The sequence below is a fragment of the Suricata suricatta genome, chromosome 1, assembly GCF_006229205.1.
Source record: "Suricata suricatta isolate VVHF042 chromosome 1, meerkat_22Aug2017_6uvM2_HiC, whole genome shotgun sequence".
NCBI lineage: Eukaryota > Metazoa > Chordata > Mammalia > Carnivora > Herpestidae > Suricata > Suricata suricatta.
This window is the reverse complement of record NC_043700.1, coordinates 97,526,637-97,549,169: the sequence shown is the minus strand read 5'-3', so window position 1 is coordinate 97,549,169 and position 22,533 is coordinate 97,526,637. Positions and strand designations below refer to the sequence as shown.

The 22,533-nt window shown below is 37.9% G+C and overlaps 1 protein-coding gene across 1 annotated transcript in view; it reads right to left on the bottom strand.

Moving 5' to 3' along the window:
- Window positions 1-22,533, bottom strand: part of PRDM5 (PR/SET domain 5) — a 200,591-nt gene that overhangs the window by 164,623 nt on the left and 13,435 nt on the right. Inside the window, exon 2 of the mRNA XM_029916908.1 lies at window positions 14,524-14,607. Within this exon, the coding sequence (XP_029772768.1) occupies window positions 14,524-14,607 (84 nt within the window). The remainder of the gene's footprint in view (window positions 1-14,523; window positions 14,608-22,533) is intronic.

Genomic DNA, 22,533 nt, shown 5'->3' with positions numbered 1-22,533 from the left:
AGCATAAAACTTTATAATATACTGAAATGCATTTGGCCATTTACTTATAGGTCGACATTCGGGTTATTTCCAGTTTCGGACAACTCATCAAGCTGCTAAGAAAATTTTTATATGAGACTTCTAGTAAATATATGAACATGTTTCTGCTGGGAATATGCCTGATGGAATTGCCACACTGTATCATATTCAGCTCTACTACATACCACTAAATGGTTTTACATCGTGATTGTATGGATTTAAAAACCCACAGCATCAGGGGTACCTTGGTGGCTCAACCAGTTAAGCACCTGGCTCTTGATTTTAGTTCAGGTCACGATCTCATGGTTCATGGGATTGAGCCCCACATCAGGCTCTGTTCTGACTGTGGACTCTGCTTGAGATTCTCTCTCTCCCTCTCTCTGCCCTTCCCCTGCTTTCACATGTTCACTCTCTCTTTCTTCCTCTCTCTCTCTCAAAATAAATAAACTTCAAAAATGTAAAAAGATAAAAACCCAGCATCAGTATAAATTTCAATAATCCTTGCAGATATTTGACATTATATTTTTAATTTTAATCATTCTGTTGAATATATCATAGCATCTCACTATGCTTTTGGTTTGCATTTCCCAGATGACTAATGAAGCTGACCACCACTTCATGTTTATTGGCCATCTGGATTCTTCTTGTGTGAAGTACCTATTCAAGTGTTTGCCCATTTTTCTTTTTGTTTTTAATCAAATTATAAATATATTCAGGATACAAATCCTTTTTCAGACTAATCATTACAAATTCTTTCCCCTTTGTCATGTTTTTTTCATTCTCTTTACAGTATGTTCTAATGAACTGTTCTTAATTTTACTGTTATCCGATTTTTCATTTTCCCTTTTCAGTGTTTATTGTTAATTTAAGAAACCTCCCCATACCCTAATATCATAAAGGTATTTCCTACATTCTCTTCAAGCTTTACTGTTTTTACCTAACTTGCTTACACTTATAATCATATTAAATTGCTTTTGCTTTTTTATGTATGATGTGACATAGGGATCTAAATAATCTCTTTCAATAAGGATATCATTTGACCCCACACTATAATTGAAAAATTCATCCATTCCCCACTGTATTGATGACATCTTTGTCAAAAAGTGTCTGTCATATTCTTGTGCCAATACTACAATATTAAATTAGAATGCCTTTATAGTATGCTTTGGTATCTGATAGCGTAAGTCTCCTAGTTTTGATTTTTCACTTCAAGGCTGCTTTGCTAATTCACATCCATTTGGATTGTCAAACCAGTTTTAGAATCAGTTTCCACCAAAATAACCAAAAAACTAAACAAAATGCTAGGATTTTAAATGAGATTTCACCTTTTGAAATCTACTAACTTCTGCTTTATGCATATGGTTAATTGTGGTAAATTTTCCATATGCATTATTTGATCAACTGTCACTGAGTAGTGTTCTATGTATGTCACTTAGGGGATGCATATTAATTACATTGATCAGAATATTACCTATCCTTTCTAGTTTTTTCTTCCTGCTTATTCTCTCTGCAACTGAGTAGAATGTGTTTAAGTCTTCCATTAGGATTGTGTCTATTTCTACTGCCAGTTCTTTCGGCTTTTGCTTTTACATTTGAAATACATGTATCTTCTAATGTACTGACCCTCTTTATTTCTAGTAATGCTTCTTCCTTAAAGTCTACTTGAAAATACTAGTAAGGTTACATCTGATTTCTTTACATTTGTATTTGCATGATATATCTTTTTTCATGCTTTGATTTCCAAGCTGTCTGTGTTTTTATATATTAAAACTATCTGTTGAGAGAAGTCAGGTTGGTTTTTGCATTCAATCCATTAATAATCTTTTCATTGACGCACTTACTCCATTTAATTTAATATAATTATTGATGTAGTTGGATTGCTGGCTACCATTAGTATTTACCTTCTGTGTGACCCAGTTGTTTCTTTTTCTCACTTCCTGCATGATTCTTACACTAATAAAATTCTTGTATTATCCAATGTTTTTCCATTAATTAACATGTTAGTTAAAATAATCTTTTACTATTATTTTAGATAACTTAGTTAAATTTACCTGATGATGCTAGAACTTTGGAATTCTTAAATTCCCTTTGTTTCCTCCCACCTTTCAAACTGTTCTTATCATTATATAAATTGTATATATTTTCAAAGCCATAAAACAATATTATAATTATTTAGTACCATCAACATTTATATTTATTCACCCATATATTTATCTTCTGTTGCTTTCACTCCATTCTGTATTTCCACATTTCCATCAGAATTCACTTTTCTTTCTCCCTGAAGAGCTGCCTCATTTAGTATTTCTTTGATGCAGGTCTGCTGGATTTTTCTTATCTGAATACATCTTTATTCCCCTTTAATTTAATTGACAATACTACTTACTAAACAAATCAAATTTGGAAGCTCTGAAATTTACCTGTTCTAAGGGAAAAGCATCAAATTCTTTATATATTTAGTTTTACTGTAAGAAGTAAATATATACATACTTTTTGAATTTAAGGCTATTTTCTTTCATTTTCCATGAAAGAAAAACAAAATGTATAATTAAATAGGAACAAAAGTATAACAGAAAGTGTCAATTCCAAAAATCATTTTACACAATTTGGATGATTCCTCATCAAGAGGTAGGACTCATCCTTAGAAGAAAATTTTATTTTAAAGGTATCATATTAAACTTTAATTAGGCATGCCCAAGGACAAGCCATGTTTTCTAAATACCCACTTAATGCCATTATCTTTTGAAATTTCCATGTGCTCATTCTCTCTCTCCTTTTAACACCAAATTACCCAAACATCTCAAACCCACCCTTTTCCTGTTTAATATAATTCCATTTTATTAGATTTTTTTCATCTAAGAAGTGCTTGTATATGGTGATAATGCTAAATGTCCATATTTATGTAGAGACATAGTGTAATCTCCTAGCCCTTTACAAAAAGGAAGTCAAAGTCAAGGATTTTAAGCACAAAGGTGAGCACTCGTCAAGCTTCTAGTGGAGCAAAGGGAACAAATTTTCTTCTTTCCCACAATGCATGGCAATGTGTTACATCCACTTAACTGCATTCACATTTTTTAGACAAAAAGGGACACGAAGTAACTTAGATCAGAAATGGATAATTTTTTCCCATTGTATTTTGCTCAAGATAGTCTCCCACAAAATAGACACCTGATTAGAACAGAGCAATTGAGCACAAAAGGAAAAAAATAGGAGATGGCAATTTGCTCCCAGAAAATATAAAATTTAATAAAATTAAAGGGAGTTTGGAAACTATTTGACTTCTTTTTGTCATCTTCCAATTCAACCTTTCTCCTTCTTCCACATCATCACCATTTTCATCTCTTCTCCTTCATCATCAATATTTTCCAAGTCTTATTCATCATTAAGAACTCACTTTCTTCTCCTTCCCCTTCTCTATCATCATATAAGGAGCTAAACTGTCATGAAGTCTCCTAATCCACCTGCTCCTGCAACCAAATCATTGGTGAACCAGTGAAGAAGTCAGACATTTTTGACAGTAAGTCTTCAAGAAAACTTTATTTTTTGTCTGACATGAACATTTCCCATTTGATCTCAGTCACCACCAAAACTGGGTCCCCACTCTTATTGAGAAGGATGTATTTTAAAGTAAAGATTTTCAGCAAAATAAAAACCTATTTTATAATATGATTCAATATCTTCAAATTCTGTCACTTTAGTTTTGAGAAAATAGCTCAGCATCTCTTCCTTCTTACCCCTAAGCAAGGTAGTCATTTACACATGGTTGATGAACATTATCAAAACTTGGGATCTGGAAAATCAATTATGGCTCTTTCAAATGGTTTGCAAAGTTTGTTAGACTTTTGTTCAAAAGATTTGAAAAATTATTCACTGGCTTGTTTGTAAAGTCTATTTCAGTGGCAAATGCTTCCTATTGTTCTTTCCCTCCCTTCAGTGAATTTAGAGTGGCAAATTCTTCCTCTGGCTAGGATTTGGAAGTAATCTTGATTTGCTCATTTGAAGACAGAGTGAAGACTTAAGGTTAAAACTAATGCTGTGAGATAAATCCAAAAAAAACAGTCACATAGGGAGACATTCACATTTGAAGATCCTCAGAGAATGCCTTCACCTTTTCATATTTTTGCTAGATATAGAATTCTAGATGAGCAACTATTTCCTATCACCTTAAAGATGTTATTCAGTTGTTGACTGGTCCTTATTACCTTTTTATCTTTTCTGTTAAAAGCAGCTTTTAGACTTATTGTTGCTGTTTTGAATGTAAGGTCCCTGTTGTTTTTGTTGTTGTTTTTTCCCCCGGCTGCTTTTAAGATTGCCTTAGTTTTCAACAGTTTTACCTAGCTACATCTAGGTGGGTTGTTTTTCATTTTTTGTTTTTGTTTTTGTTTTAACTGATGCTGCTTTAAGGCTCATAGAGTTTCTTCAATTTTTCAGGTAATGTTTTCAGAGACTTCTGCCGGGCACCTGGGTGGCTCAGTCAGTTAAGCATGTGACTTTGGTTCAGATTATTGATCTCAGAGTTCCTGAGTTTGAGCCTGGCATAGGGCTCTGTGCTGACAACCTGGAGCCTGCTTCAGATTTTTTGTCTCTCTTTCTCTCAGCCCCTCCCCTGCTTATACTCTGTCTCTCTCTCTTTCTCAAAAATAAATAAGCATTACAAAAAAATGTTTTAAACAAAAAATAAATAAGTAAATAAATAGTTCTGGAAAGTTTTTAGCCACTATCTCATGAAATTTTCTTCTGTACCATTTTCTTCTTGCTCTTCAAATGCTAAAAAGTCATAACATTATATATTAGATATTTTCACTGTCTCGTATTTATTTTTAGTTCCTGTGCTTCATTTTTGATCTTTTCTATCAACTTCTTTTCCTCTTCATTATCCTGTTGTTTGCTCTGTAATATCTAATATATAATTCAAATACTGAGTTCTCAGCTTCAGTTATTGTATTTCTTCTCTTCTAAAATGTCCATTTGACATTTATACATCTCAAGTTTTGGTGTAAAATTCTCCATCTTGTTATTTCATCTATTTCATTTTTCTTCATTTGCTAGAACATATCAGTCATAATCATTTTCTTTTTTTTCTTTTTTTTTTAATGTTTATATTTGAGAGAAAGAGACAGGGGAGGGGAGGAGTACAGAGAGAGATGGACCTAGAATCTAAAGCAGGCTCAAGATTCTGAGGTGTCAGCACAGAGCCTGATGCAGAACTTAAACTCACGAACTGTGAGATCATGACCTGAGGTGAAATCAGTGGCTTAATCGATTGAGTGACCCAGGTGCCCCAGTCATGATCATTTTAAAGTCCTCATTTGCAGGACACCTGGGTGGCTCAGTTGGTTAAGCATCCAACTCTTGACTTCAGCTCAGGTCATGATCTCCTGGTCATGAGATGGAGTCCCACTTCAGACTAACCGTAGAGCCTGGGTGGGATTCTCTCTTTCCTGCTCTCTCTGCACTTTCCCATTGGTTCTCTCTCTCACTCTTGCTCTCTCTCTCAAAATAAACAAATAAACATGTAAAAAAATAAAGTCCTCATTTGCTAATTCCAATCAATATCTTAACACAATAACTTAAACATATTTATTGTCATTTGTCAGTTTCCCTTGTCCAGCTTTTCTCTCAAATTTAATCATATGGTCCTATCTCTTAGCATCAAGTCATTTTTAATTAAGTGCTGGACCCTGTATATTAAGAAATTTTAGAGAGTCCAGATACTATTTTTCTTCAGAGTAGGTTTACCCTGACTTCTGCCAGGCAGAGAGAAAGTGCTCATCACAAACTAATTAGGGAATGAGCTGATTCAAGGCTGGGTTGCAGTTGTGGCAGGCTTCCACCAGCCTCTTAGACCTTGTTCCAACTGCATGGCCCTCTAGCACTTCCAACTGGAGGCAGTGTGCCCTGAGGGCCCCTCCTCAGCAACATGAGAATGCAGAATACTCTGCCTTTTGAAAGTGTGCGGCTTAATTTGTAGCAAAGTGGATGGACCTCGAGGGTGTCATGCTAAGCGGAAATAAATCAGGCCGAGGAGAGATACCATGTTTGCACTCATAGGTCTAACGGGAACAGGAGAAACCTAATGGAGGACCAGGAGGAGGGGAAGAGGGAAAGAGAGTTGGGGAGAGAAAGGGATGCAAAACCTGGGAGACTACTGAATACTGAGGGTTGAAGGGAGCGGGGGAAGAGTTGGTGGTAATGGAGGAGGGTACTTGTGGGGAAGAGCACTGGGGGTTATATGGAAACCAATTTGACAATAAACTATTTAAAAACAAATTGAAAAAAATAAAAATAAATAAATAAATAAAATAGAAAGTGTGTGGCTTAGCTTTAGCATTCTGCCATGCAGGTTCATAATTCTACAAATGTCTTGAGGAGGAATCTGGAGTGTTTTTAGTCCTTTTAGATATCCAGTATTGTCACTCTGACCTCACCAGACTGCCAAAGGCTCTACTTGTTCCTCTATGTTCAAACAACCGAGCTCTACATGGGCTGAGATCAGATTTTTCAGCCTCTTGCCCATAATGCAGACTCAGCAAAAGTCTGACCACTTTCCCAAGTGAGAAGAGGCTGCAGGTTGTCAGTTCACCTCTCCAAGTCTTCTCTTCTCTAGAGCCTCACAGGCTGCAGAACTCCTTGTCATAACAGTTCTGATGGCCTTACACAAACCTGGCTTTGTAGATCTCAGTCAGCAGTATTATCAATGCGTTCAAGTCTAATCTGACATAAATTTTCTTGCCCTATGTTTTTTCTTTATATCCACATGAATACTTACCATCGTATTACTTCTTAAGGGTGTTTTATGTCTAACTCTCCCTACTGAAGCATGAGTCCCAAGAGGACAGGGCCTTGCTACATCCTTAGGGTCAAGCCAGCTTGAATACTGCCTGACCCTGGTAACCGTCCTCCTTCCATCATGCTTCATGTGTCATGCCTAATTTTCTGGTCTTACTGTTTTTCAGTATGAGAAAAGAGAAAAACTAATTCTACATGTATTCTTAGTCAAGAACTCTTAATCTCCCCTCTTCCTGTTTCCTTACTTTCTTCTCTATGAGAGAAAAAAATTAGAGATATTTTACTTTCGGTTACTCTCCTCCATGGTTCCTTCCTTTCATTTGACTGCTGAGACCCTGACAGTCATTCCTCTCAATGCCCAAGTCCTTGTTGTAGTAAGTAGACTTTCCCTCAGGCTCAGGATGTGCCCTCTACAGCAGGCTGAAGACCTGTTGTCTCTCTCCAGGTTCTCTTGTATCTCCGTTCTGACTAGGCTGCAAACCGTGTCTGAGTCACACCACAACTCTCCATGTAATCAATGGGCAAATACATTCAGAATCTACGCTGCAGGCCCAACTCTTGCACGCAAAGATGAGGATTTAAAAAAAAAAGAGTATAAAGGCCCCACTTGGTGCACTTGCAGTGCAACAGTCAAGATTTAAGAAGCAGAGTATAAAAACCTCACTCCGACCATGGTCACAATCACATTCTCCAATCCAGCTTTTCTGGAACCATGAACTTAGAGAGTCACTGTATGCTCATTAATGAGATAGATTTTTTCAAATTTTTATTTAAATTATAGTTTGTTAACATATAATATTGTTCAAGAGTAGAATTTAATGATTCATCACTTACATATAACACCCAGTGTTCAACATGACAAGTGCCTCCTTACTACCCTCTCTCTCTCTTTTTCCCCTTCCCATAAGCTCAAATGTTCTGTTTCCTAAATTCCACATAGGAGTGAAATCATATGGTATTTGTCTTTCTCTGCCTGATTTAATGAGGTAGATTAGAACCAAAGAGAGAGAGAAAGGTTATTAATTAGGAAACATCACTAGTGTCTAAGGCCTGGAGATTGAGAAAGAAGCTCTCCAAAACAAACTATGTTTAAAGACCAATCACAGAATGGGCACCAGCTCACCTGGTATGTATATTTACTGTATTTTGAAATAATAACTTAGGAGATTATATACTATAACTATAACCATAGCAGATTAACAATTCTTACAAAACACTTCCAAATCTTGTAATCATATTTCTATAGCTATATTTTAGAAACATGCTACTTACCTAGAGATACAAAACCTTTTCTGCTGACAAAAATGTAAAAGACCTATGATTGATATTTTACATTTTGTGAAATGCAGCTACCTGGCAGAATGAAATGACTAATAGCCCTGGTAATGCCCCTAGCCTCTGATGTAAAAAATGTAGCTGTTCTCATCAATCTTCAAGGCAACAGATTCAGAAAAATAAACAAATGTAAAACTTTTTAAATGCCACTAAGTCATAATAATACACGTAAAGCTGACTGCGCTCATCATACTTTGTGCATCTTACAGTGTCTTACTTCTGAAGCCCTTATAAGACCACAAGCTCCTTAAGAGTAAAAGCTCTAGAGAATCCAGAAATGGACTCACAAACATATGGCCAACTAATCTTTAACAAAACAGGAAAGAGTATCCAATGGAATAAAGACAGTCTCTTCAGCGAAGATGGACAGCAGAAAAATGAACCTGGACCACTTACTTACACCATACATAAAAATAAACTCAAAATGGATGAAAGACCTAAACATAAGACAGGAAGCCATCAAAATCCTAGAGGAGGAAAGCAGGCAAAAACCTCTTTGACCTCAGCCGCAGCAACTTCTTACTCAACAAGTCTCCAGAGGCAAGGGAAACAAAAGCAAAAATGAACTATTGAGACCTCATCAAAATAAAAAGCTTCTTCACAACAAAGGAAACAGCAAAACTAAAAGGCAACCAACAGAATAGGAGAAGATATTTGCAAATGACATATCAGATAAAGGGTTAGTATCCAAAATCTATAAAGAACTTATCAAACTCAACACCCAAAAAACAAATAATCCAGTGAAGAAATGGGCAAAAGACAGTAATAGACACCTTTCCAAAGAAGAATTCCAGATAGCTGACACATGAAAAAATGCTCAACATCACTTATCATCAGGGAAATACTAATCAAAACCACAAAGAGATAACACCTTACACCTGTCAGAATAGCTAAAATTAACATCTCAGGTAACAACAGATGTTGGCAAAGATGAGGAAAAAGAGGATCTCTTTTGCACTGCTGGTGGGAATGCAAACTGGTACAGCCACTCTGGAAAACAGTATGGAGGTTCCTCAAAAAATTAAAAATAGAAATACCCTATGACCCAGCAATTTCCCTACTAGGTATTTATCCAAGGGATACATGTGTGCTATTTCTAAGGGACACATGAACCCCAATGTTTACAGCAGTGCTATCAACAATAGCTAAAGTATGGAAAGAGCTCAAATGTCCATCTACAGATGAATGGATAAAGAAGATGTAGTATATATATATATATATACATATATATATACAATTGAGTGTTACCTGGCAATCAAAAAGAATGAAATCTTGTCATTTGGAACTACGTGGATGAAAGAAGGATGTTTTATGCTCAGCGAAATTAGTCAGAGAAAGACAGATATACAACTTCACTAAGGTGCAATTTAAGATACATAGCAGATGAGCATAAGGGAAGGGAAGCAAAAACAATATAAAAACAAGGAGCAGGGCAAAACATAAGAGACTTTTAAATGCAGAGAACAAACTAAGAATTGCTGGAGGGGTTGTGGGTGAGGGGATGGGCTAGATGGGTGAGGGGCATTAAGGAAAATACTTGATGGGATGAGCACTGGGTATTATAAATAGGGGATGAATCACTGGAATCTACTCCTAAAATCATAATTGCACTATATGCTAACTAACTTGGATGTAATTTAAAAAATAAATAAATACATACTACGTACATATATACATAAATACATAAGTAAATAAAATTAAAATTTAAAAATACAATAGAAAAAAAGAGTAAGAACACGGCCTTTTTAAAAGCAAATCTTAAACCCTGTTTCATTGTCTTCCTAATGCTCTAAGATTACTTTTCTTCTAAGGTTTAGTAGCAAGAAATCAACCTGTATTCAAATAAAAGAGAATTTGGGGCGCCTGGGTGGTTCAGTCAGGTCATGATCTTGTGGTTCTTGAGTTCAAGCCCTGCATCAGACTGTATGCTGATAGCTCAGAGCCTGGAGGCTGCTTCAGATTCTGTCTCCCTCTCTCTTCCCATCATCCACTTGTGCTAGGTCTCTGTCTCTCGAAATAAATAAATGTTAAAAAAAATAAGTGAAAGAGATTTTATTTTCTCTTATAAAAGGGTCACCCAGGGGTGCCTGAGTGGCCCAGTCAGTTAAGCATCCCACTCTTGATTTTGGCTCAGGTTCGTGAGATTGATTCCCATGACAGGCTCTACGCTAACAGCACAGAGTCTGCTTGAGATATTCTCTCTCTCTCTCTCAATAAGCAAATAAATAAACATTTTTAAAAAAGGATCACCCAGATTTTGGATATTTCACTTGACTCTCTGGGTTTCACCTGGTCATTTGGAATTCTGCACGTGAGCTCCTAACTAGGTGACAGCAAGAACGTTTTGTCCAGAGGACCAACTACTATTACTGAACATGGCATGGTATTTTAGCTCAACCTGCATGAGATCACACCACTGAACACCTAAACTGTTCAAACAGCTGAACTGTTCAAACACTGAGGCAAACACAGACCAGCATAAGTGGGAGAGAGGTGGGGAACAGGGTTGAGACCTTCCCAGATCTCAGAATAGATGCAAAGTTCAGGAATGAATGACTCCACTGGAAATATCAGGATGACACCAAGTTTCAAGAACTTACCAGGCCAGTTTCTAAAGAAAAATCTCTTACAGGCTATGCAAGAAGATGCTTTGGGCAGGGAGGGGAAGACCCACTGCAAACAGAGAAGAGGAAGGATTCAAGCAGACACTGGATTCACCAGTGGCCACTTTGGAATATCTGAATAATTGATTGGGCAGGTAATGAGGAAAATGCACAATCTGTGTTGCATTCTATAGGTGCCAAAACTAAAAAGTATGTGAAGATAGCATAAGAGCCAGTGCCTGGAGAGGAGGTATTTGAACTGTGACTTGAAACAGCCAAGAAAACATAGATAAAGAAGCTCTTGAAGATTTATAAACAAAGGGTGATTGAGAGTTTTAGCAACAGTACAGGAATGGATTTTGGTCTTAGAGCAAGTCTAACTGAGTACAGACTGTAAAGAAATATACCTCCAAACCACCTGGGAAAAAAGCAGATAAAAAGATTCAATACAGGCAACTGGGCTCATTCCACTAAATTATTCATGGGAAGCATTTATAGTCAGTCAGGCACTTGTTTCCAACCCTGAGCTCTATGGTTGGCCAGAGGCCTAAGAAATACAGAATTCTTCTGCTAAGGCATTTAATTCTAAAAGTAAAGCAAAAATGTGAGGTTATCAAGAAGGCTTAAGGGCAGATGAGACTGATTTCTCGTCAGACCCAAATCTCAAATCCTGGCGGCCAACACGGAAAGAGGCTGAGGTGCTGGTGACAGCTCTGAAGCAGTGAACATCATAAGTCTCCAAGCAGTGCCCCTGGAGGGAGAGGAGGCTGCAGCTGATGACATCAATGCTCCCCACTGCTCCCATCAGACCAGTCCCAAATGGACAGGGGCTCAATCCTAACTGGTGCCACCTAGGGCTTCCTAGTCCTCAGAACTGTTGGCACTATAAGCAAAGTGCAGCTATAAACTGAGAAAGAGCTATGCCACATGCTCTCTCTTAGGACATCACTTTCCAGACTGTCTTAAGAGTCTGGTTCACATTCTATAACCACACATACACTAGGTTAACTTCTGTCTTGAGAAGGACAACCTATTTGAGAACTGCAGGTGGTTAGCTCTGCAGCTATGGGGCCATATTAGGAATGATTTAAATAGCCAGTCCCAAAGGGCACACCAGCAAAGGGAAGGCTCATTATCTCCCTTTGAGAGGACTCAAAGGGCTCCATGAGGGGAAGATTATAGGAAGACCAGTTATTCTCCCTTCTCTCTGCTCCTTCTAAATCTGGCACCCTGAAAGCTAAAATAATGAAAATAGACTTTAATAGTACAACTCAAGGCTAGGAAGCAGCTCATTCAGTTAACTTACTAAATAACAGAATTAAAGCTAGCAGGCAGTAAACCTTTGGAATCCAAAAGGTGTTTTGAATTTTATGTGTTCCCACCAAAAGGTGAACCGCTGAGGCTGGTGTCCCGTTGCCCTGCCCCACCCAACAGCACAACCTGTACTGGCTGACGATCCAAACTGAAAACCAGACTTACAGGAGGAAGGATTAGACAGAGGAGTGGACAGGCGCAGAAACTGAGGGGTTAAATGGATCAAAGGTCTCTGGTGAAAAGAGCAGGCTCAAAGAGGAAGGGGAGGGTCTTCATCAATCCTCTTCTGAACTGTGTAAAAAGTACAAATATTACTTATTCAAACCCCAAATATTAAGTAAAATAAAATACAGTAGGAATCACTATGTGAATGTACTATTACCTGAACCTGTAATATATAAAATCGAAGGTTGTCTGGGCGGCAGTGAGAGGAGAGGGGATACCAGTGTGTGAAACAAGTGGTAACTTGAGGACGGTAACAGCCCATGGGAGTAGGTCATGCAGAACCAGATGACCTGCTGCTGCCTGTCAACTACACAGCAGTTCACATACAGCCTCCCTAAGTTTCCTATATGCAAGTACAGGAGTAAAAATCACAACCATTATCTGCTTCACAACGCCTCACAACCAACTGTGCAAAACATTAACCTATCGCACTGAAGTTTTCGGGACAAACATCAAAAGCCATCAGCAACCTCTTAAAATTGTGTAACTTATCTTTTTATTTGTCACATAGATGTTTGATTTCTGAAAACTTCCATGGCAAAAAAAAAATTAACTGGTGAGAAAATTAAGACCTTATAGAAAATTGTAAAAGCCACTGAAAATATTATTACATTCATAAAAATAAACAACTAAAACAGCACATGAAGTTAAACAAATCAGTAACATTTTCCACTTATAGTGAAGACTATATTATGAATTTCTATTTTCCATCTACCACACTGTAGAAACCTTTCAGGAGTCTCTTCCTCAAGCACCCCATTCCCCACCCCTAGCAGTTTCAGCAATATGGATGATTACTTAAAACGTATTTTGTGGGGCACCTGGTTGGCTGGATCGAGTGTCTGACTCTTGATTTCAGCTCAGGTCATGATCCCAGGGTTGTGAGATCAAGCCTAGGGTAGGGCTCCCCACTGGGCATGGAGCCTGCTTGAGATTCTCTCTCTCTTTTTCTCTCTCTCCCTCTGCCCCTCTCCTGCTCACTTATGCTCATGCTCTCCCTCAAAAAAATTAAAAAAAAATTTTTTAATAAAAATAAAAAGCTACTCCTTTTAAAAATGTATTTTGTTTGTAGTTAATACATTATGATGGCTTTATGTGTCAAGCTGGCTAAGCTATGGTATCCAGTTATTTATCAAATATTAATCTAAGTATAGTCAAGACGGTATTTTGTGGATGTGGTTAACACCTACAAGCAGTAAGTAAAGACTACCAACCCTCATCCAATCAAAGCCCTTCATTGCCAACTGAGGTTTCCCAGAGATGTTCTATCTCAACACTACAACATCAACTCTCATCTGAATTTCTAGCCTGCAAGCGTGCCCTACAAATTCCAAGTTGCCATCCCAACCATCATATGAGCCAATTCCTTGAAAAACATATACTGTATATCTCTATCCTATTGGTTTTGTTACTCTGGAGACTCGAACTGATCAACACATGTTCAGAGAGACTTTTTCTGTGTAACTCTCTATGTCAGTATCCCCCCCCTTTCCAATGTACTGACCCTGCTTCTGTCATCACCACCCACACAGAGCTCAGCTCCTGCCCTACTCATGGAACCCACCAAATACAATTCATGGAACTGGGTTTTTTCCCCCAAGGTTTTGTTTTAACAATCTCTATACCTTTACTTCTCTTTTTCTATCCCTTGGGCCCTTCTTTTTCTAATGACTAGAACAGAACAACAACAAATATAATTGGCATAAACTAAGATGAAAATTCTTATACAAATGTACATTGGCATATACAGATCCCTGTATTTGGTAAATTTCAGATTCCAGATGACTATCTAAAAGTCACAGTTCTTTAAATATATGTTCCTAAAAGTGAGGTACACTTTAGCATTTTTCATTCCAATATGGTATGCAGAACCATTTCTATGCAATCAGAACTACAACTGGGAAATAAAAGTCAAAACAAAAATATAATTTCAGTTACAGAAATTGAATGCTTAATCCAATACACAAACAGGCTTATTTTACAATCCAAACATCCTCTGCATGGAAAACTCTTTATTTGATGATGAACTATAAACTTCAGAGTTCTGGAAGAATTGTCTAGTAAGATATTTCAACAGTATTTTTTAATGCTAAACTTTCAAGCTACTCCGGTCCCTTAAAATCAAAACACTCCAGTGTTTAAACAGTCAACCAGAATCAATGCCTATTAACTCAGCCTTGTAACTGCACTAAGCAGTATAAAGCAAAATATCAAATATTTAAAATAACAATCACATCCTCACCTCCCACATCAACCTGTAATCCATATTTTCATCCAAGTCTTCAGGCATTCTCTTCTCTCCAGCAAACGGTCCAAACTTTTCACCCTGAGTAGTGATGATGACATTGAAAAAGGAGTTAGTACAATAATCAAGTTACTAAAATAAACTTATTTCTCTTCTGGAAATTTTTTTTTCTAAACCTTCATGACCATGATTGAGACACATTTAAAGTATTAAATAACCTATGCAACACAAAATATTTACATATTTAAAGTCCAACTTAATCTGTTTTTAGCTTCAGAGCCTGAATCCACAACACAGGAGCCAACATAAAGGGGTTAAACTGCCTAACATTCAAATTCTGGCAAGGCCTCTGGCAAGTGGTCCTAAAATGACAAGCACTGAGTTTTGCCTGACTTGAGAGACAAGCCCACCATGCAGAAAATCACCTGGTTTCCATAAAAATCATAAATTCATCCCAATTATGAACAAGAAAGAAGTAGGCTTGCCACACTCAGAGGAAGACTGTTCATAAATAACATTTAAATTCCCCTGCCAATCTCTCTAACAGCCAAGGTAGCACACTGTACACCAGTTTCTCAAAGTGCATGTTTTGAAGCCCACCTAGCATGAGAATCAAGAGCAAATTCAGAATCCAGGGCTTCCTGAAATCAGAATCTCCGAGAGTGGATGCGAGAAGCTGCATTTTGACAAGTTCCTAGGTGTGAAGGGTGGGTGGCTGGCCTCGCACATACTTGTGAGGCAGTTTCCAGGGTAGGAGAAATTTTTTCTCAACTAAGGCACCCCACCAAAGCAGAGACTGGAGAGACCTGGAGTGGGGCTGAGTTTATCCAGCCAGACGGTCTGTAGAAATGTGTGCAGGGAGGCACAGAGCCTCTGTGAGAGTCCCCAAACCTGCCTGCGCCTATTCTGCAGTAGAAGCATCCCTTCCACGGGGGAAGAAAAACCCAACAAATCTCCAGGAGAACTTTCGCAAGGGAAATACAACCACCAGAGCAATGTTCCGAGGAATATAAATTTGAACCTCAAACCTGCTTCCGATTCTGTCTCCCTCTCTCTCTGCTCCTCACCTGCTCACGCTCTGTCGCTCTCTCTCTCACTCTCTCTCTAAATAAATAAATAAATAAAAACACAAAAACATTTAAAAAAAAGATTATAATCCTAAATAAACCAAGCATAAGCACACCAAAGAAACAGGGAGGCTGCCATTTATAATAACAGTTATTGGGGCACCTGGGTGTCTCAGCCAGTTAAGCGTCCAACTTCAGCTCAGGTCATGATCTCATAGTTTGTAGGTCTGAGCCCAGTGTCAGGCTCTATGGCTAACAGCTCAGAGCCTGAGCCTCCTTCAGATTCTGTGTGCCCCTCTCTCTCTACTCCTCCCTGACTTGCTCTCTGTCTCTGTCTCTTTCTCAAAAATAAGCATACATTAAGAAAAGAAAAATGTATATTTATAATAGCACAGTTACTGATATAAAGTTTAGTGAGCAAATTTCAGAGGCTGGAAGCCAGCTCTGCTTCTTCCAACTTCTAGGCCTCACTAGCCACTTCATACTAGCCTCACTTCTCAGACAGACAAAACAGCTCCAAAGATGCTTTCTTTTATAAATTAATCATTTTCACCTCAACATGGGAACTTACCAGCATTTAAAGGCAGTTAGGAAAAGCTGTATAAGTAATGAAAGAAGAGGGGAGGGGAATTAATATGTACTGAACTACTACGTGCCACGCACCAAATAATCGTTTGTGAGAATCTCCCCATTTAACAATGAAGGACACTGAGAATCAAATAGCTGAAATAACTTGTTTGATTAAGGTCAATCACCCAGGGAAGATCAGAGAAGGGATTAGGAACCAGTGGTTTATTCTGCTCAGGCACTGTCCACTCTGCCATACCACCACTCAAAGCCCTGACAATAAATGCATGACCCAGTGCCCAGGCTGGCTCACACCTCTCTTCTCAGTTTCCATTAACTACAACATTTAGCAACCATGTGGGCCATGCTTGGCTTATGTAGTCACTCAATACACTGACTGTTGAACTGAATGAAGACACTGACGAACTGATGTTAAAGCCAATCTGGAAGACAGACCAAAACATAAAATGTGTTTTTGGCAATAAATTTGAGGACTTGGTATTAAAGCATGTAGTTCATTCACCTTTCCACTCCATCTAGTCACATACTAGTGTTTATCAATGACTGCAGAAGGTAATAATCTAAGTACACAGTTTCCAATGCAACGGACCTACACATGCCAGTCAGTTTCTCTCTACAGTAAAAATTTGGAAGGGAAAAAACTGAATCTATCAATTCAGCAGTTTTCAAAGGACTGAAGAGGAGACATAGGAACCCAAATAAATGCACTAGAAATCAAACTGCTTAGATGCATGTCTAGCAAGATTATTAAAAGACTTATTGCTTTGAAAATTCAAAATAAGAATCAGGACTCTGAATTGAAAGCCTTACTATTAATAGTGAACTCTATCATAAACTCAACTACCAAACTATGGTAATATGGCTTTCCATTTTTTCCTTCAACACAGAGTAAGAATTACGTTTTGCATCTCAGCTTTGCATATTCACATGTACACATAGAAACACACATATAAAACTAAAATATAAATTTCTTGAAATACTACCAACCTTACTCTGTGCAACACACTCCTACATTTTATACTCTATTTTATTTCACTTTTCCAAAAAATACTGGTTTTCATCTAATAAGTTAATTTCATAACTCACTAATGGCTTGGTATCCAGTTTTAAAAACACTGACATAAAACATACATAGGGGAGGTAAATTTGTAAGTACACCAGTGAGTATGATCTGATCAAATAAACTTGAGCTTCTATAGCTGCCAGATTACAAAAATGTAAATAGCCAATTCCTTTTGCTTTGTTTTGTTTTTTATTTTAGAGAGAGAGCGCACACATGCAAATGGGGCAGAGGGACAGAGAGAGCCCAACAGGGGGCTCAATCCCATGATCCTGGAATCATGATCAAGAGTCAGAGGCTCAACAGACTGAGCCACCCAGACTCCCCAAGATCGTATGAGATTTCTGTAAATATCCAACTCTTAATTATACATAGCACTTGTGGTATGAAATACTGCAGACAATTAAAACAATTTATATTTGACTATCGATGAAGATTTTGTACTTACTAGACCACCTCTCTGAAGCTTTCCCGAGGGTCCTAGCAACTATCCACCCCTTCGCTAACTCTGTGTTCCTTGTTGTTTCTACTATACAAACAGCACTTTCTTATCATCGTATTTTGATTGCATGTCCTGCTTCATTTGCTAACCATTTCCCATGGGAATTCTAAGTTAAGAGTAAGCCTCTTCTACCTCAGTGGCTTCAAACCTGCTTGGGTAACACACCTGTGAAAGGAAGATTTGGGGTACACACCCCACATATATGTGATTATTTTTTCTTTAGTTGAACCACCTGAAACTGCCAATATCTGACCATTTCCAACCTTCAAAATGAAAATTTTTCATATGGTTCATTATAACACAAATTATATATACATATGCATATGTATACATATACGACATTCATAACCAATGACAGGAAGAAAAGCAATGTTTCAAACTATCTTCTTGAAAATTTCAAAATTTTTGAACTGACTTCTCATCATTATTGGTTTTACTCTCTGTGATTAAGCTCCTGAAGATCTCATATTGATAGCAGGAAAACTCGGCTCTCCATTTCTTTGCTCTATATGTATGCCTACGTTATTGATGTTACCTTCACTGCAAGAATTTTCCTAGAATTCTTCACTTCCAGCTCTCTCAGGGGTCACTATCTCAAAGCCTACAAAGTCAGGCAGAAAGCAGCACGTCAGACATCCGACAATAAAAATGTATAGGACACATCAGGAAGTGACATGGAGGCAAGGGCGTGCCCACGTAAGCATGTAAGTGTTTCCACTCCAACTGAGTGTTGCTATGTCACAATAGGAACCTAACGTTGCTACATATCTGCAACTATTTTAGAGAAGCTGACAACTCAAATGTGTGTGTGAAATCACTACTTTTCTATGCTGGCAATGAATTCCAAATTTTCAAAACTCTGCAGGTAAAATAAAATGTGACTGCAAGACAAATTCAACCTGTAGACAGCAAACTTTTCAAGGCAAACTCACCTCTCAGACTGGTCCAAAGCCCAGCCTACAATAGTGCTTCTTTGATTTTCTAAATAAAACAGATAATTAACCTATTCAATTTGCCACCTACTGGACTAGACAGTAACTTTTAATAGCAAAAAAAAAATGTGTGATTACAAATATGGGCTATTTCTTCTCATTTTGCTTAGTATTAGTAAGAAGTTGAAAGCAAGATTTACTGAAGATATCTCTCTTAGAACAGTGGGAAAAACACTAGCTGAGACTTCAAGAGATCTGATCCTAAGCCCTGCTCTGCCATTAAAACAGGATGTCACAAACTTCTGAGCTTCAGTTTCCTCACTTATAAAACTTAAGTATATAGAGTAGCTGATTTCAAAGATTCCTTTCTTAAATTTTATTACAAAAAGCCTCCACAGGCCAAATTTTAAAAACTTTGAGAACAAAGAGAACAAAAGTATAACTGATTAAAACACATTGTCAAATTCTTAATGACTGTCCAAGAAAGAGGGAAAAAAAATTAAACCTCATTTGCCTTCAGTAGAGGGTAACAACTTGTTAAAATTAACAGAAGGAAAAAACTTTCTGTCCTACCTTTTCAATAATACCCTAGTTCATGACAACCAGATAACAGCAAATAATGAGGGAAAGCTCTTCTTTACAGATGAATGTTAATTTATAAAGGAGGACTATTTATTTGACTGAAATCGCCATTTTGAAATCCCCAATAATGTAACTGAATTAGGCAAGGATTATCAATGGCTGCTAAGACCATTAGATAAAAGGTTGATAGCGAAATAGATATTTATACAGTATCAGAACACTTATTAAGTGTCACAGAACACTTATTATGCACAAGGTCCCTTTAAATGGAAAAATTACTAACAGTGCTGGCATTACTAAGAGTGGGAAAGTCAGGCCTTACAGACCCCTATTATACTGCAGTCTGCAGTAAACCATCCTAGTCCTTCAGTCCCCGGTGCCTCCCACAGGAACATAAGAGGGATGTTTGCTGAACTCTCCAGGCACCTCCCTCGATAAAAGGGCAAGAGAACACACGCTGACCTCTTCCCCTTTGCCCTGTCTCTTCACCCAGCACTTGGGGAGATCTGTGCTTCCTAGGAATAAAGCATACATATAAAACACAGAAGAGAGGGGGATGGACACTTTGTGCGACTCCCACTGCTAAAAAGGCACTATGTACTGCAATGTCAAAAGTATCCTGAGGGTGGGGGAGCCTGGGTGGCTCAGTAGGTCGAGCGTCTGTCTTCGGCTCAGGCCATGATCTCACAGTCTGTAGGTTCGAGCCCCGTTGTCGGCCTCTGTGCTGACAGCTCAGAGCCTAGAACCTGCTTCAGATTCTGTGTTTACCTCTCTCTCTGCCTCTCCCCACTCATGCTCTGTCATTCTCTGTCTCTCAAGAATAAATAAAAGTTTAAAAAAACAGTATCCTGAGGGCAGAGAGATGTGTTTAATATGTTGGTTCATTAAAAAAAAAAAAAAAGTTTCCAGATTCAAAGAAATACAGACGATAGAGAAACACATTATATAAAGCCCTAAGAAAATTATCAGATAAATCTGGACTGTGAGATACTCTACAATCAGCCAGTTTTTCAGTAAAGGGAACGGGAAAAAAGAGACTGTTAAGAGACTTGAAAGACATAACCAAATGTAATAGGTGGTCCCTGATTAGATCCTGGTTCAAAACAAACAGCTATAATAACACATTAGAGGCAATGGAGTAGTTTGAATATGGGTCAGAATTAGAAAACATTAGGAAATTACTGTTATTTTTGTTGGATTTTAAAATTATATTATGGCTATTTAGGAGAATGTCCTCCACAGAAATACTGAGAGAAAAAAAAAATGTCATAATGTCTGTAATTTACTTGGAAATGGTTCAGCAAATAAAAACATACATACATATTGATGAAATAAATTATATTAAAGTGAATCAATCTGCAGTTGAATCATTCATATGTGAAATAATGACAATTTTTCACAGAAGGGATGTAGGGCCCCCTTATAACATAATTATATTTCAATGTTACACTAGTGTTCATGTGTTGTTCTTATAGTACAACTAGGCCTTCAACAAATAATGTTTCTAAAAAGTTCAGTATGAAAAATATCTAATCTTCTTTCCCCACTATGACTGAGCAGAGGCAAGTTGCCTCACTATATCCATACTCCTTAGTGCTAGAAGGCTGACCTTTTGTTGAGGGTACTAATATATGTAGGTAGAAAAACTATACTTACCAGCTTCCCATTTAGATAAAAGAGAGCGAACACTATGCAAGCAGAGATCATTGTATTAACCTACCACAAAGGCTTTTAAATGAGAGCTAAGTCAGCTGGCAAGAACACCCATGGGCCTTGGTTACTTCCTCTCTCTGCCCACCTGTAATAAAACCATGATAGCTGGGGCTAAAGCAGCCATCTTGAGGCCAAGAGAATGCAAAGACTTCCACCCCAACACTTTAAGCCACTGAACTGATAGCAGTAAATGCCTAAGTGCCAACTTCTTGTTATAGGGAGAACATAACCCTAAGTTCAGATTTCTGTAGTTGTCCCTATTATTCTCAGCTGATATACAGAATGTTAAGGAAAAGAAACACACTAGTGCCCATGACTTAACAGAATCATTCTTTATCAAATGAGTCTCTTAAAAAAATAAATACAAAATGGGAAATGCAGGAGAACTGTGAGGAAGAAGAGATTCTGGTTATATGGTGACCTGCATGCAGCACGTTCCCCGTAACTTCAACCCTAAGTTACTTGCATCTCTTGAGCAAAACAACTGCTGCTAGCATGAACGGTGAACTGGACATAAGTGAAGCCTTAGGTTCTTGTAAGGAACTGGGGTGAATGAGACATTCTCTCCAGTAGACTTAGTAATAAAGTGGAAAATAGCAGAAGAGGGCTGAGGCCTGGAAACTGAGGAATACTGAGAAACTTTTGAAAGTCAGAGATGGGGGAGGGGGTCATAGCCCACAGTCTTTCCATGCTCGCAGCCCAGGAAAGCACAAGAGAGCGCACCAACAGGGAACTGACAACCTATCTGCCAAGGCAAGCTCCCTTTGCCTACAGGGAAGGGCTTATATCACAGAGGGTTCTCTAATTACCGGTCATGGGCTTCGATAAAGCAACCAAGGCGGACCGCCTAAACAAAGGGGCCCAGCTGCCTGAGAGAGAAAGATCAGGCAGAAAAATGAGAACCATATTCATAGAACTTCTACAGAATAATTAAAAGGAATATCTCAATCACATAAGGGAATTTAAGGACATTCAAGTAGAGCACTCAAAGAAAGTAACAACAACAATAACAAAACACACTTTTAAAAGTGAAAAAAGAAGAATGATTTCCCAGCTAAATATTTTTAGAGAATGAGTTGAAAGAGAAATATGATCACCTGAAAACCACTTATTCAGTCAGGAAGTCCTTTACACTCAGGTGGAAAGACAGCTACCTGATGACACACACAGATCCAGAGAGCATATTATCCACACAGTGATGAGAAAAAGAATCACAAAAAAGTCTCTAACTAAACAAATGAACCAGAGCAAAGGAAAGAAGATGGCATAAGAAAAGGAGCAGCTGGTGCTTACACACACAACATTAACAATTGACAGGGTGTTCTAACTAACAACTCTTAAGCCAACGGGGATACACTCTTGAAAGAAACTCTACTAAATAACACACCATTTCATCCAAACTTAAGGGTTGTTGGGGAAGGATGGCAGGAAAGCAAAAGCATCACAAGGGATGATGGTGGCGAGAGGGCGGAGGGAAGAAGAGGGAAAGAATGGGGAAATAGGACATCTTGTAGAAGAAATTCTATATTTTTATGGGAAAACATAGTTGAGCTCTAGGCATCA